Source organism: Monodelphis domestica, chromosome 3 (genome assembly GCF_027887165.1).
Source record: "Monodelphis domestica isolate mMonDom1 chromosome 3, mMonDom1.pri, whole genome shotgun sequence".
Lineage (NCBI taxonomy): Eukaryota > Metazoa > Chordata > Mammalia > Didelphimorphia > Didelphidae > Monodelphis > Monodelphis domestica.
In genome coordinates, this window is record NC_077229.1 from 114,251,200 (window position 1) to 114,265,359 (window position 14,160).

General features: G+C 38.4%; 1 protein-coding gene and 1 long non-coding RNA gene across 2 annotated transcripts in view; one reads left to right on the top strand and one right to left on the bottom strand.

The window, feature by feature from the left end:
* Positions 1-4,831, bottom strand: part of LOC103104935 (uncharacterized) — a 29,416-nt gene extending 24,585 nt beyond the window's left edge. The window contains exons 1-2 of the long non-coding RNA XR_008917182.1: positions 4,694-4,831; positions 719-768 (exon numbers count right to left, since the gene is read on the bottom strand). This is a non-coding gene — a long non-coding RNA (uncharacterized LOC103104935). The remainder of the gene's footprint in view (positions 1-718; positions 769-4,693) is intronic.
* On the top strand, positions 4,713-12,758 carry FAM50A (family with sequence similarity 50 member A). The gene is made up of 2 exons (XM_001370796.5): positions 4,713-5,869; positions 11,713-12,758. The coding sequence occupies exon 1, from the start codon at positions 4,840-4,842 to the stop codon at positions 5,854-5,856; it is 1,017 nt and encodes a 338-aa protein (XP_001370833.1). The 5' UTR covers positions 4,713-4,839; the 3' UTR covers positions 5,857-5,869; positions 11,713-12,758.
* The last annotated feature ends 1,402 nt before the right edge of the window (positions 12,759-14,160 follow it).

A 14,160-nucleotide genomic window follows, 5' to 3' on the forward strand; every position in this document is an offset into this window, starting at 1 on the left:
TCACTAAAACAACTCAAATGATTTCATGACAGGTTTTACAATCTTGCTACATCATTAAATCATTGAATAACAAGAGCACATGAGAGTGCTAGGTAGCTTAGTGGATTGAGAGCCATGCTTGGAGATGAGAGGTTTGGGGTTCAAATATTATCTCAGACACTTCCTAGCTGTGTGACCCTGGGCAAGTCACTTGACCCCCATTGCCTAGCCCTTACCACTCTTCTGCCTTGGAGCCAATACGTAGTATTGACTCCAAGACGGAAGGTAAGGGTTTAAAAAAAAGTTACAGCAGGACAGCAATAATTTCAGACATTTTATGATCAAAGATTTAACTTTCTTCAAGCATGGTTACTAAGAAAAAGGTTGAATGTCTTCATCTGAGAAAATCACCTCTTCTAGGCTCATAGTCTGCTGAGGTGACTAATCTCTATTTTGCTATAGAATTTAAATGTATTTTAAAGCTAATCAGCTTTTCATTTAAATAATCTAAAGATTAGCATGTTATTCATGATTACTTTTCATAGGTTCTTGAAGCTTTTTTTTTTTACAGATGAAAAGTTAGAACAGGAATAAATGCTTAAGTGATAACAATGAATGTTTAGAGATTCCAAGAACATGTTTCCCTGTAAAAAAGAGAAGAAATTAGTTGTAGTTTGGGGAAGAGTCACATATATTAAATCAAGAGGGCTCTCCAGAGGACCCATCATCTGCTGCTTACCTGTACTGGCTCCTTCCTGTTCAAAGCTTTCAATGATCCATTGCTTTTAGCTATGTAGAGTGGGAAAATGGGAAGATAAAACACATCTTAGACTATATCATCAGATTTATGACTGATAACTTTGATATTTATTGGGTTTTGGAGAAACCATTGAAAATACTATAATCACAAAATGTGTTTCTGATGTGATGGGTTCAGCCTGAAAGTCTGAGAAATCAAGTGTTTCCTGCATAGACACAATGAATAAGTAGCATTGCCTAAACATCCCCCAAGAAAGAGATTCTTTAGCATTAGTTGAGTTCTGAAGCCTTTCCCACAACTGGTTTCTTCAGAAGGTCTATTCCAGTGCTCATGTCTTTCCTCAGGATTCATCAATAGAGAATATGCAAGTCTCTCCAGGGTAAATTATAACTATCAGTGACAGCACAGACAAATCATAAAAGATGACCCAGCCATTTGAACCCTACTACTGGAGCATCCCTATAGATATTATTAGTGGGGGAATCCTCATTTTATAATCTGGTGAGATTTCCAGATGGTATCATTATGAAGGTATATTATTGGTGGCCAGGGTACTTATGAATTGTAAGGATAGAAAGCTTTTCCTTTTCAGGGTGTTCGAAGGGAATAGCACATTATGACTTTTCTTTTAAAGTTTCATGATGACCTTCAGTTCTTTAAGAAGCTCCAGAAAAGATGAGGTAATGATTTGCTATTACTTTTATGGCCAAGATATTGTTTTATCAGTTCAGATTCTTCTTCTATTCCTAGTGAGGGTAGTATTGTCATTGATTCAGTCTTCCTAGAATCTCTCCAAAGATACCCCAGATATCACAAGTATGATATCAAAGAAAGATAGATTATGCCTTTATTATAGGGGCACAACAATGGCGTTCAGATATACCAAGTTCTGGGGCTTGAAGGTCAATCAGCATCTCCCAGAGTTGACTATTCTGGAACTTTCTTGAGATTGAACACAGATATAATATACCCCTTACCCCCAACTGGAAATTCAGAGTACAAATACATAATTTAAAAGTGATTTAGAATGATAGATCTCTATTAGTACACTCAAAATGTTGGGTGATAAGTTTTTAACACCATAAATCAGTCTGTAGATTTCTCCATCACAAGTAGTTTCATGACTTTTGACCTTTAGCTCAATACCAAGGTCCATTAAAGTAGGGCAGAGGTACATGAGGGAGAAGACTAAACCAAATTCTGACTCAAGACTTCTATCCTGTGTATTAGAAAGTCAACAAGACATGAGAAGGAAATTAAAAAAAAATTCTGGAACCACTGGAATTTCAGGGGGATTCTCAATATTTGAAAGATTTTGATTTCACAGCTTTAATGATTACCTCTATGCAAGGAAAGAAGAAGCATACCATAATTACATAGTAGCTGCTTCACAGTATGCCTGTTGTAGTTTAAGACATTGTCCTCTTTAGTAAAGAATGCTAAGCTCAGCAAATGGCTAGTCAATAACTAAGTATAAAAAGCACCCCCTTGTTCTACATGAACTGGCCTTTCTTCATTGAGCCATACCTTTTCATGGAGCATGATGTGCTAGATTCTTTGAGAGTAGCTCATGTTTATCTCTGCTTTCTCATCTGAGAAAAAGTGTTTTCAGAATGGAAGGATTAGAACAAGAACATAAACATCAGATTGAAATAATAGAAATAGGTGGTAAGAGCATCTTTTTACCTTCAGTAAGGTCAAATTATCTGGGTCTAATTAATTGCACCCTAGGTTTTGCTGAAAGCATTTTCAGAAGCAATTTCTAAGCCCATCTAAATTATTTAAGAAATAAAAATATAGATGAAGAGATAATAAAAATTTAATAATCCATTTTAGCAATGTCAGAAATCTACATAGAGCTCATAAGTTTATCTTCTAAAGAACATACCCTCTAGAATCAATTTTTAAAAATTTAAACTTCAGATCATTAAGAATGAATGACTTGTGTTGTATTTGGCTCTTTTCCTTTTTTTTTAATAGTTTATAGGTCTGCAAGATTAGGAGAATCCTGGAATCACTGATAAATGTCCTGCTAAATCCAGTTCTATTGCATCTCATAATATATAATAGGGTTATTGTATTATATTTCCTGGCATCCTTGAGGTTCAAAGGACAGAATATTTAGGTGGATTTGTTCTGTCTTAAGTACTTGGGCACAAAAAGAGGCAAAAATGGATCAAGGATGAACTTAGAAGCATCTTGGATAGAGAGCCACAAAAGAAACTGGACTATGTGAGAACTGGACATTATAAGGAGGAAAAAAAAATCTACCTCCTAGATACAAACAACAAGGAAACTATTCTGGATTTATTTTTAGTTAAAAATGATTTGTTATGAAAATAGAAATCTCTCTAGAATCTTAAGAGTTTCTGAGAGACAAGGGAGAGAAGCATTTTGGTCAAGGCCTTTAAAAGAAGGATCTCTCAAAATGCATCAGAAGTTCTTGAACAATGTGTTAATGTTTTAATTGAGATCTTTTGGGACCATAAAAGGGGGTAGGCCAGCTACAAGAAGTATGTTTGCGGCAATGTCATAGGAAGAAACAGGAGGTACAAGAAAAGCACTACATGGGAAGAGCAGAAAACAGGTAGGAATAGTAACACCTCCATCAAAGCTGTTAAAAGGGCAGACGGGTCAGAAACTTGCCAAAGGTGTTTGAGATTTTCCTGTTAGGGATAATTGAAAAAGGAAGAGGTTAATTGTTGATTTTTGTACCTGCTTCAAGCTGAAGAAGTTGAAATGTTTTCCTAAGCAAAGAACTATCAGGATGGATTAATGGGAATCAGTTTAGAGAGTCACCACTTATTGAGTTAATCCTCACATAGGTGAAACTTGCCCTTAAAAAAACTATTTAATTCAGGCAGGTAAGGAAGAAGTGCAGTAACTCAGAAGCCACAATAGAATAAGATACCATTTATATGGGCCCTGCCATGGCAGAAGCAACAAAGTGAGGTAGAAAGGATGAAGATCAAGCCTTCATGTCAATAAAGTCAGAAAGTCAATAATCTCTCAGGAGCAACCACAAAGAAGTACAGGAAGCCTCTCACCCAGTACTCTTGGGGCCTTCCGGTCACTAAACAGTAACGTGTGTAGTTGGCTGAACTCCACTAACACTCATGCTCAAGAATGGTGTCCAGAAAGTACATAAATGACAGTGAGTCTCAATTTATAAAAACAATCCCGCACCTGGAGTTGGATTCTTTTAGGTTCAAATAAACTACAGCTAGAGAACCCATTAGGTCCTCCACTTGACACCTGCGCCATGAAAGAACAGCGGCCCCTGCTGGCTGCCTGAGGGCCAACACAAAATCGGATGAGTCCTAGCATGTCGTTTTTGAGTGTTTCAGGGGTGTATGTCTTTAAACACACTCTCATTCCTCATTTAGTCACCAATCCAGACCCTCTGGAGCCTTCTGCTCCTCACTGGTTCTGAGGCCAGGCCACTGGGGTCTTTCTGCAGAAATTTTGGGGGCTGAGACAAGAAAAAGGGGATAGGAGGGAGGCAGCTAACTGGAGCCACCTCCCCAGCTTTCGGCACATACCTATGGGCTCAGTCTTCCAGACCGCCGAGACTTCCTTCTCTTTGCTCCTACTTGCTTTAGCGAAAACAAACCAGTAGGGCTACACAGTTTTATTTTATTTTTCCTTACTTTCTGTCTTAGAATCGATACTGAGTGTAAGTTCCAGGACAGAAGAGTGGTAAGGGCTAGGCAATGATGGTGTCTGAGGTCACATTTGAATCCAGGACCTCCTATCTCCACGCTCTCTATCTACTAAGCCCCCTAGAGTCACCCACATGGTTATTTTTGGTACCTTTTTATATGTATTAAAAACCTAACTGTGGAGAGTTTAGCCGCGTTCCCCGCCCCCAACAAAAAAAGCGGGGGGGGGGGGGGGACGAATGGGGGGCGGGACCAGGATGCGTAGGGGCGGAGCCTAAGCAGCGCTACTCACGTGGTGCCGGCCGCGCTGCTCACGTGGTACAGACGCTGTGGCGTAGTGACGTTATCGCTGTGGTGTCTGTCAGCGGCAGCGGCTCCAGACCGGGCTTTTTTCCCCTTCTGTCGTGGAGCGGGGAGGCTCCTCAATCCGCCGCGGCCATGGCTCAATACAAGGGGGCCGCCAGCGAGGCGGGCCGCGCTATGCATCTAATGAAGAAGCGAGAGAAGCAGCGGGAGCAGATAGAGCAGATGAAGCAGCGGATCACGGAGGAGAACATGATGAAGTCCAACATTGACAAAAAATTCTCTGCTCATTACGATGCGGTGGAGGCCGAGCTCAAGTCCAGTACTGTGGGTCTTGTCACCCTGAATGACATGAAGGCCAAACAGGAAGCTCTGGTAAAGGAGCGGGAAAAACAGTTGGCTAAAAAGGAGCAGTCTAAGGAGCTCCAACTAAAGCTAGAGAAACTTCGAGAAAAGGAACGCAAGAAGGAAGAGAAGCGGAAGATCTCCAGCCTCTCCTTCACCCTGGATGAGGAGGAGGAGCCTGAGGAGGACGACGAGGAAGAGCTAGATGAGGACTTGGTAGAACGGGAAGAGGTACCCTCAAAGAAGAGAAAACTAGGGAAGAACCCAGATGTGGACACAAGCTTCCTTCCTGACCGAGACCGGGAGGAAGAAGAAAATAGGCTTCGAGAGGAGCTTCGGCAGGAATGGGAAGCCAAGCAGGAGAAGATCAAGAGTGAGGAAATTGAGATCACATTTAGTTACTGGGATGGCTCTGGGCACCGAAGAACCGTAAAGATGAAGAAAGGGAACACCATGCAGCAGTTCTTGCAGAAGGCCCTGGAGATCCTGAGAAAAGATTTCAGTGAACTGAGGTCAGCAGGAGTAGAGCAACTCATGTACATCAAGGAAGATCTTATCATACCTCATCATCACAGCTTCTACGACTTCATCGTCACCAAAGCCAGAGGGAAGAGTGGGCCACTTTTTAACTTTGATGTTCACGATGATGTTCGGCTGCTTAGTGATGCCACAGTGGAGAAGGATGAGTCACATGCCGGAAAGGTGGTGCTGAGGAGTTGGTATGAGAAGAACAAGCACATTTTTCCTGCCAGCCGTTGGGAGCCTTATGATCCAGAGAAAAAGTGGGACAAGTACACCATCAGATGATCACCTGGAAAAGGTAGCACCTGGCCTTTTGCCACCTCTCCTCCATTCCCACCTATCCTCCCACCCATTCTTTCTCTTTAATTAGGCCTGGCAGACTTAGCAGCTGCCTCCAGACATCCTTCCTTCCTTCCTTCTGGGGCTTCACCCTTTTCCAGCCTGTTTTTTAGGTGTGTTCCCTAGGGTCTGTCTATATAGCTAGCTGGAAAGCAAACCTGGGACTATCACAGATTGGGGTGGAGGGCTGTTGCAGAACTGGTCCCTGAATTTCTACTCTATAATTCCATTGTTATTTTCATGTTTCTTATTTTAGAATAAATTTTTGCATGAGAACTGGAGCCCCCATATTCTGAGCCTTAGTTTGAGCAAGATTGGGGGTTAAGGGGTCCACAAATGCTTTTTCTAGTTTAATGCACATTTTCACACTAATTATTTCTAGATAGCAGTTCATCCATTATTCTCCACCCTAGGGTCTAGCCATTGATTTTTTTCTTGTAACAGATTCAAACATTTATTATGCCAGTGCCTGGCACATAGTATGGTTTAAGTGCTGGGAGTACAAAGGCAAAACCCAGTGTTAGGCCCTCCAAGATCTATTGGGAAGGTGGGGGAGACTATGGGCAAACAACTCTTTCCAAACAAGATACAGGATAAATAGGAGTTCACCAACAGAGGAAAACCATCCTTAAGGGGGATTGGGAAAGGCTTCCTAGAGAAGGTGAGATTTAAGCTGGGACTTGAAGCCAGGAGGTGGAGATGAGGAGGGAGAGCATTCCAGGCTGGAGGAACAAACTACAAGGAGGGACCCAGAGATGGGAGATTAAGGGTCTTGTGTGAGGAACAGCCAGGAGGCCAGGGTTGTTTCATCCTATAATACATGGAGAAAGAAAACAATTAAGCAAAAGTAAACAATACAGTGGCTACACACAAAAAGGTACCATCTTTTCCATCTCCTGATTTATACTTTATTTATTTATTTTTTTGGCTTAATTCTAGTCTAACCAATGACTCCCAATCTTTGTTTAGTTAAGCAAAGAATTTGACCTAGATATTCTTATTCTGCACCCATGGCCACTTCCCCGGGGGTGGCGGGGACTTCATGATAGTCCTTTTAGCATTGGATTAAAAATCTTATTTCTTTCCTTTTAATTACCTATTCAATAGAAGGAAAAAAATCTTATATGAAAAAGGACAACACAAGTTGGATTTTGTTAAAAGGATGATAGAGAAGTCTTAGGGAAAGTGGTCTAGCCAATTTGAGCATTATGTTCATGAAATGTTTTGGTTTTTTTAATTCAAGAAAAATGCAATTCAGTTCTGTTCTTTTCTCTGACTAGTTTTAGAATGGACCAAAACATTATAAACACACTTTATTACCTGTTAAACCTTTTCCAGTCCCTTAATTTTAGTTTCTTCACTCTGTTTATTATTCCCTCTTTACCCTATTATAAGGAGTTTGTATATAATATTGGTTTGCATGCTATCTTCCTCATTAGATTTCAAGTTCCATGAAGGCAAGTATTGTCTTTCTTTTGTATCTCTAATAATTAGCATAGTGCTTGGCAAAAGCAGGCATTTAATAAATGTTTTTCAGGGATTCATTTTTCTTTCAATTATAATAATACCAATAGGCTAATTCTGTTAACCTGAATGGGCATGACTTAAATTAGTATTTCTTAATATTCCTATTGGAAAAGGTTAAGTTTTAAAGCCTATTAAATTACTGTATGTATTTTATATTCTAGTGTACCTATCACATTTCTTAGAAATTTGAGACCTTCAATTTGGAAATCTCTTAGGATCATCTTTGAATAAGTTACAACATCCAGTTGTTATTTGGTAGACAAGTTCTATAAATGATCTATTTAAGAGAATCACGTAGTACTAATTCTGTAAGTGTAGTTTTTTGGGGAGGAGGGGAGCAGTCCACCCTCATGGTATCTTTTGGGTTGGTATCTCATAGGTAACACACCAATGTGAGAGAAGGTTGGTGCTATGTACTATGATTTTGCTCACATTTCTGATTCTGTTTTTATAGGGGTTTCTGTGAATTTGATAGTCAGGATGAATAAACTAACATTGCTTAAAGCTCCCATAAGGAAAGATCCTGATCAATTATACTCTAAAATCTTTCTCATCATTCTTACATTTGCAAAGGTTCCACTCCTTTTAGAAATATGAAATTTGGGGGCAGCTAGGTGGCTCAGTTGATTGAGAGCACCAAGGCCCAAAGACAAGGAGGTCCTGGCCTCAAATACTTTGTGTGTGTGAGTCTGGGCACGTAACCCTCATTGCCTAGCCCTTACCACTTTTTTGCCCTAGGACCATTTGGTTCTAAGGTGAAAGGTAAGGGTTTAGGAAAAAAAGAAAAATCTAAAATTCAAGATATGTATTTTTTCTCCAGGTTTAAAAAAACAACAAAACAATACACAATTTTTGCCAATGAAGCCTATTAAACCTAAAAAGTATTCCACCAGACTCCTACCAGTGACCCAGAAGTCAACCGAGTTTTTCTATATAGTTTCCAATTATGGGGAAAAAAAAATCTGCCATCATTGCCATGTTGTACTATCTTCTACCAAACGAATTTAATGGTAATGTGAATGTTCATTGGAGCAATTTTCAGGAAAGTGGGAAAAAGTTTACCATATCTATGATCTGCAATAAGTGTCATTGTTCTTCCTTAGTTTCATTGCAACCTTGATCTTTTGTTCATATTTCTAAAACTTCTCTCCTGTTTGGAAACACTTAATACCAATCTCACTGGAGATTGAAGTGAAGTTTTGGGATCACATTTTTAGTATCATTTCTTCAGGGATATGCCAGACACCCCAAATAGGACAGAAGAAAATGTCTCCTGTATTTATCCTAGGAAAAGAGTAATGGTGGTTAAATAAAAGATTCATGAGGGGCATAAAGACCAGATTTTTCCCAGTGAGGAATACATTAAAAAACCACTGAGCCAGGGAAGAGACCCAGTTCCTCTTCTTTAACCCAAAAGTACTTGTCTTGAACTATATGGGTGTATTTTAACATATAATACATTAAAATGTTAGCCAGCAATGGAAGAGATTAGAGATTGATTTATAGTAGTCAAAATCTCTGTTACAGAAGGTAGAATGTAGGCCCCTGAATTTTAGATTTAAGGGGATCAACTGCGCCTCTTATCATGCATAGTAGCTCCCCAAAAGCACATGAGAAAAACCCCATGGAATTCTGGATGTACTGACATGTTTCACTAAAATACATTTCTTTTGCTAATCATACATACTTGTATAGAGGATGGAGAGGTGTGAAGTCCATGAGAACACAGGGATGTGGGTGTGGACTAGTTTCAATAGTGACCACTTTTTGGGTACCAGCATTAATCAACAATAACCTGACCATGGGGGCAGCTGGGCAGCTCAGTGGATTGAGAGCCAGGCCTAGAGACAGGAGGTCTTAGGTTCAAATCGTCACTTTAATATCAAAGACAAGGTATGTAGTATCCCATGGGCAGAAACTTACAATTCCAAAAGAATAGAAGGCTCTTGAGTGAATCTCTCTTACCAGGGCCCTCTATGACTATAGAGAATGTATGTATAATATTACCTTATTTTAGATTATTTTCAGGTATTCATATCTTAGGAAAAAAGCAAAACCTATGGAGACAAGCATTGCTCATGATAAAAAGAAGAAAGAATGGCAGGGGCAAATGAGAATAGCATTAGGGAGGTTAAAGTGTGACAAAGATATGAAGCTTTGAAAAAGGGCCAGGGCTGACCAAGAAAGGCTTTTTGGTAATCCTGGGAGTAATAAGAAAAAAAGCATACAAATAAAAACAAATTTTTAAAAATCAGATGTGTTTATACATATTTAGTTGAAGACATGAGTGACTTAATGATGTTGAGTATCTATATTTTGATCTATATTTGTTGGCCTAATATTTAATATGTCTTGAGTTTTTGCTTTGGTCTGCCTTCAATTGAAACAAATTGACTACAGGGTAGATAAGGAGATGCAAGCACAAGATATAAATCTTATCCCAGCCTCCCCATGGAAATAAATCTTAGCTGTGGGGCCAGTCCTCCTAGGATTTTCCAGGCACTGGCCAATAGCATGGCTGGCTAGCTGAGCCACACTAACAGTCAGTTTTGCTCAAGAGAGCTATTTAATGGGTATCTTTAGGTGCATGGACCATCTATCCACATTATTATGATCATTTTGGATTTTACACCTGGAATATTTTATTCATTTGTGCTCTCCAAGCATGAGAATGAAAACCAAAATATGGGTAACTTCATAACTAAAAGCTAGCAGCCCAGAGACATCTTGGTGCTCTTTCATATAGATTGTACTATGGTCCTAATTTGCCTTGACTCTTTAACCAATGACCCCTGGCTCTGGCTCTTTTTACCTTGATGTAAGGACTAGTCATAGGGATTCCATTTTGATGAATTGCTTAAACTTTTGCCTTGATCCTTTGTACAAGTTCTTAACATCTTCTTTGGAAAGGAAAAATTGTTTCACTTTCTGCGGTCTTCATGGAACCAACAAAACCAATGGAGAAATAACCTTTATTGAATATGTAATTTAAAGATGAATAAAGGACTTCCAAAGTTAAATTGTGTCTGAGAAAAGAGTGGTTGAAGTAAAATAAATCCATTGGATTACTGACCATGATGCTGCCTATGATTTTGTAAACATATCCAAGACGTGTTTGGTTTCAATCTTTTCTCAGACTAGATCAAGGTAGACTAGAACCCATGATCTGAGAAATATTTTTATGACCAGATTTTGCTCTCTATTATAATTCCATATCAGGTTCATACTAATGAAGATAAACAGTAAATAAATGATTGTAAATAATAGATTGCATTACGAACCGCTACTATGATAACATTTACTGAAAGAACCAGGCATTGAAGTTTTTTGCTCACCCTGGAGCTTCTGTGTTCCACTCCTATCTAAGAGTGGTGGTGGTGAGCTCTGAGAAATGCTCAATTCTCAGGTTCTCTGATAATGGATGTTCTATACACCTCTTCTCTCAGCATCTATTTAGCTTCAAGGTTGTGTTAAGCATAGATTTGTCAATTCAGATAGTACTTAAACCTCCACTTGACACAGGCTTTACCTTTTCCCTGAAACAGCTATATATTTTTTCAAACCATAATCACATGTAGTTAGAAGCACAATTTAACAAATATAATAGATGCTATGCATAGCATTTTATTGATTCTTTGCTAATGAGATTTAAAAACTAAACCTGTAATTTCATTGATGAAGGAACTACTACCAATACAAGTAAATAGCTGTTCCACAACTCAAACTCTCAGTGCTCCTAGCTACTCTGGACTAAGTGTCTTGTCTAGTATCACACATTCAATTTCTTTCAGAGATGTAAGCCTTGAACTCATGCCTTTTTGGAATATGAGGCCATCTCTTCAACTACTACACCATGCTGCCTGCTATAATTAAAGCGAGTAAAAACACATAAAAAAAGATATCTACTAAACATGAATGGTATCTCTCAGACTTAGGGCTGTGGCTATAAACTAGTTAATGCCTGCCTAACTCAGGAATTCTAAAAGGAGTGATGAGATAAAAAGTAGTTACCAACTGATGTGAATCCAATTGTGTGACAATTATTGATACATACTGTGCTTTCCACAGTCTTCTACTTCTTACTCAGGTAGCCAAGGGGAAAATTTGTCTCTGTCTAGGGCTAAAAGGGATAAGGACAGATTGGACTCTAAGCCAGAGTCCAACTAGTCCAGCTATTTATGGGGACTAGTGAAATACTCAGGAACTTGATTGTGTAATTGGCTCTTCTATTCAAAATATGTATATAAACTCAATAGTTGTTTTTTTTTTTAACAGATCCATAATAAAAATCGGACCACCAGAGGAAAACAGATGACCAAGAAATATCATCACTACCAAAGATAGAAAAAGCAACAAGGGAATCAATAACTCTACAAGGAGATGTTATTTGTCAGGAGCTCTAGGGTGATACAGCTACTTTCCAGGGAGGTCAATTTTTTATTTCTGACTTCAGACATGGAGAGAAATGCTAGGTGGTCAAATAAGAGAGCCTAGTGATATAGCTGTTTCTTTCCTTTAAAAAAAAAAAGATATTTCTGGAGGGATGGGGTGTTCTTTAATGGAATTATGATTTAACCTCCTTGGGATTCTGATTTTAGAAAGAAAGCTATTTTTAAGATACTTTTGTATCATCATTTTTTTTAAGGACCCCAAATTTTAGGAAGAAACAAATCTGAAAAAGGAAGAGGCGGGAGTGGCAGAAATTAGTAAGAATAGCATCAGTACTGTTACAAGGTTTTGATTTTTCTGATCCTTTACCTTTCTTTGGAGTTGGGGGTGGGGGAGGTGGGAGGTTTTAGATAATTTTCAGTAAGGAGGAAACTATTGCTTTTGAGTCTCTTAGGCCAAAGGAGGAGACATTTTTCCAGATGAATATCTGAATAGCTAAAAAAAAGATCCTTGTAATGTATTGAGAACTTCCCTGTTGAGTTTATTGTGGGTTTGATGTTTAATATATTTTTGACTCCTTAAATTGACTTGATTTTCTTTTTCCTCTATCATAAACTCAAAAAGCTTTCCATGTAAAGATGCAATGACTTTGGAGGGGGAAAGAATATAGTTTAAATAGGCCTGGGCATCTTAGGAACAGTAAAATGTCAAAATAACAAGCCTTATTGGCAAAAGTTGAATCAGCAAATAGTCTAGCATGTTCTAGGAGAATCCAGAAGAGAGTAGGAAGCACCATTTTCTGCCAGCCTTTGGATCTTCTGGACAATAGCTAATAGCATGTTTAGCTAGCTAAACCTCAATGGACTGTTCTGTTTAAGAGCAATATTTTATGGCTTCCAAGGGAAATAAATGCATTTGATTGCTAACTGAAATTGTTGTAATTATGTTTGCAAAATCCAAGCATCATGACTGGTTCCAACCTTAGTCAGACTAACATAGATCATTCTTTACCTTCCATGTCAGAAACACATCACTGTTAAGTATCCTGCTTTAGGTTTTATTACTATGACTTGATAGTAATGAAGGTTCATTGATCTACTATTGAGAGGCAATTTAACCCAACCCTTCATTTTATAGATGAGGAAACTGAGACCCAGGGAGTTTAAGTGATTTTCTCAAGATCACATCATTAAGCAGAGGTGAGATTTTAAAACAGATCCTCTTGACTCCAGAGACAGTGTTCTTTCTACTATGGGAAAATGCTTAAAGCTGTCAGTGGAGAATCCACTGTGCAATAAAACTCCTAATCTATAATCCAATTTTCCTTAGGTTTTATACTACTGGAAATTTTCAAGTCTTTTCCAACAGAAATTTTGACAGAGGATTTGTTCTCAATATAGACCTATTTGTCCAAGAGACCCAGTAGTTCAAGATAGCTCAACCTTATTGGTATAGTAGCAGGGAAACATCTTTTCATATGTCAGGATTACCAGTGACAATGCCTTGTGTCCATTCTATCAATACTGTTCACTGATGATCTAAAAGTTTATGGATCACAGGGATAGGGAAAAGTTTTTTCTATTCCTTGAGGACATTCCAAGGATACAGAGCTTTATCATTCTTTCATAAGTTCTTGACAACTTTCAGCTCCAGGAGATAAGGCACAGGTAGGGATGTGGATAGTCATATAAAGGATTCACTACATCCAGGGATTTACTCCTCACTTTACATTTCACTTATGCCTCATGAGAAGTTGGTGATTCTTTTTTTGGTGGATGGATTTACTTTTCCTGAACACTCTGTCTACAAAGATGTAACAGAAACTAAACCTCTAGAATATTTCCTAAGAAGATGGCAATGGTGGATCTTGTAATATTAGCTCAGTTTGTCATGACAGAATTCAATGGAAATTATTTTATGAGATTAGGTCCTTCCTTTCTAAAAGAAAGCATTGCAAAAGGTCTCTTAATATATGATGAATAATGACCCTGACCATCACACATTAATATCTATTCTCCCTAAAAAAATGCATCTTGATTTTTAGCCTTTAGCTCAAAAACAATGTACATTTGGTTCCTCTTTGTTCCTATATCTACTGTTTAAACTTCATATTAAACTATACTTCTACTTTGGTCAGTAGTTCCTTAAATGTACTTTTGAGGGGAAAAAATCAATGACAATTTCTGCTTATTGAACTCATAAGAAATGATTCAATATAGGGTAGCCTGGAGAGTAATATTTGAAGTGAATTCCTAGTTTGCCACTTTCAACACTTACTCCTGTGGTTAAGACAAGGGAAGGGTAAAAGTACAGTGATAACCATGGTCTGGTTAC

Excerpts from the sequence above, each read along its gene's own strand:
- FAM50A (XM_001370796.5), top strand. The coding sequence starts at position 4,840 with ATGGCTCAATACAAGGGGGCCGCCAGCGAGGCGGGCCGCGCTATGCAT.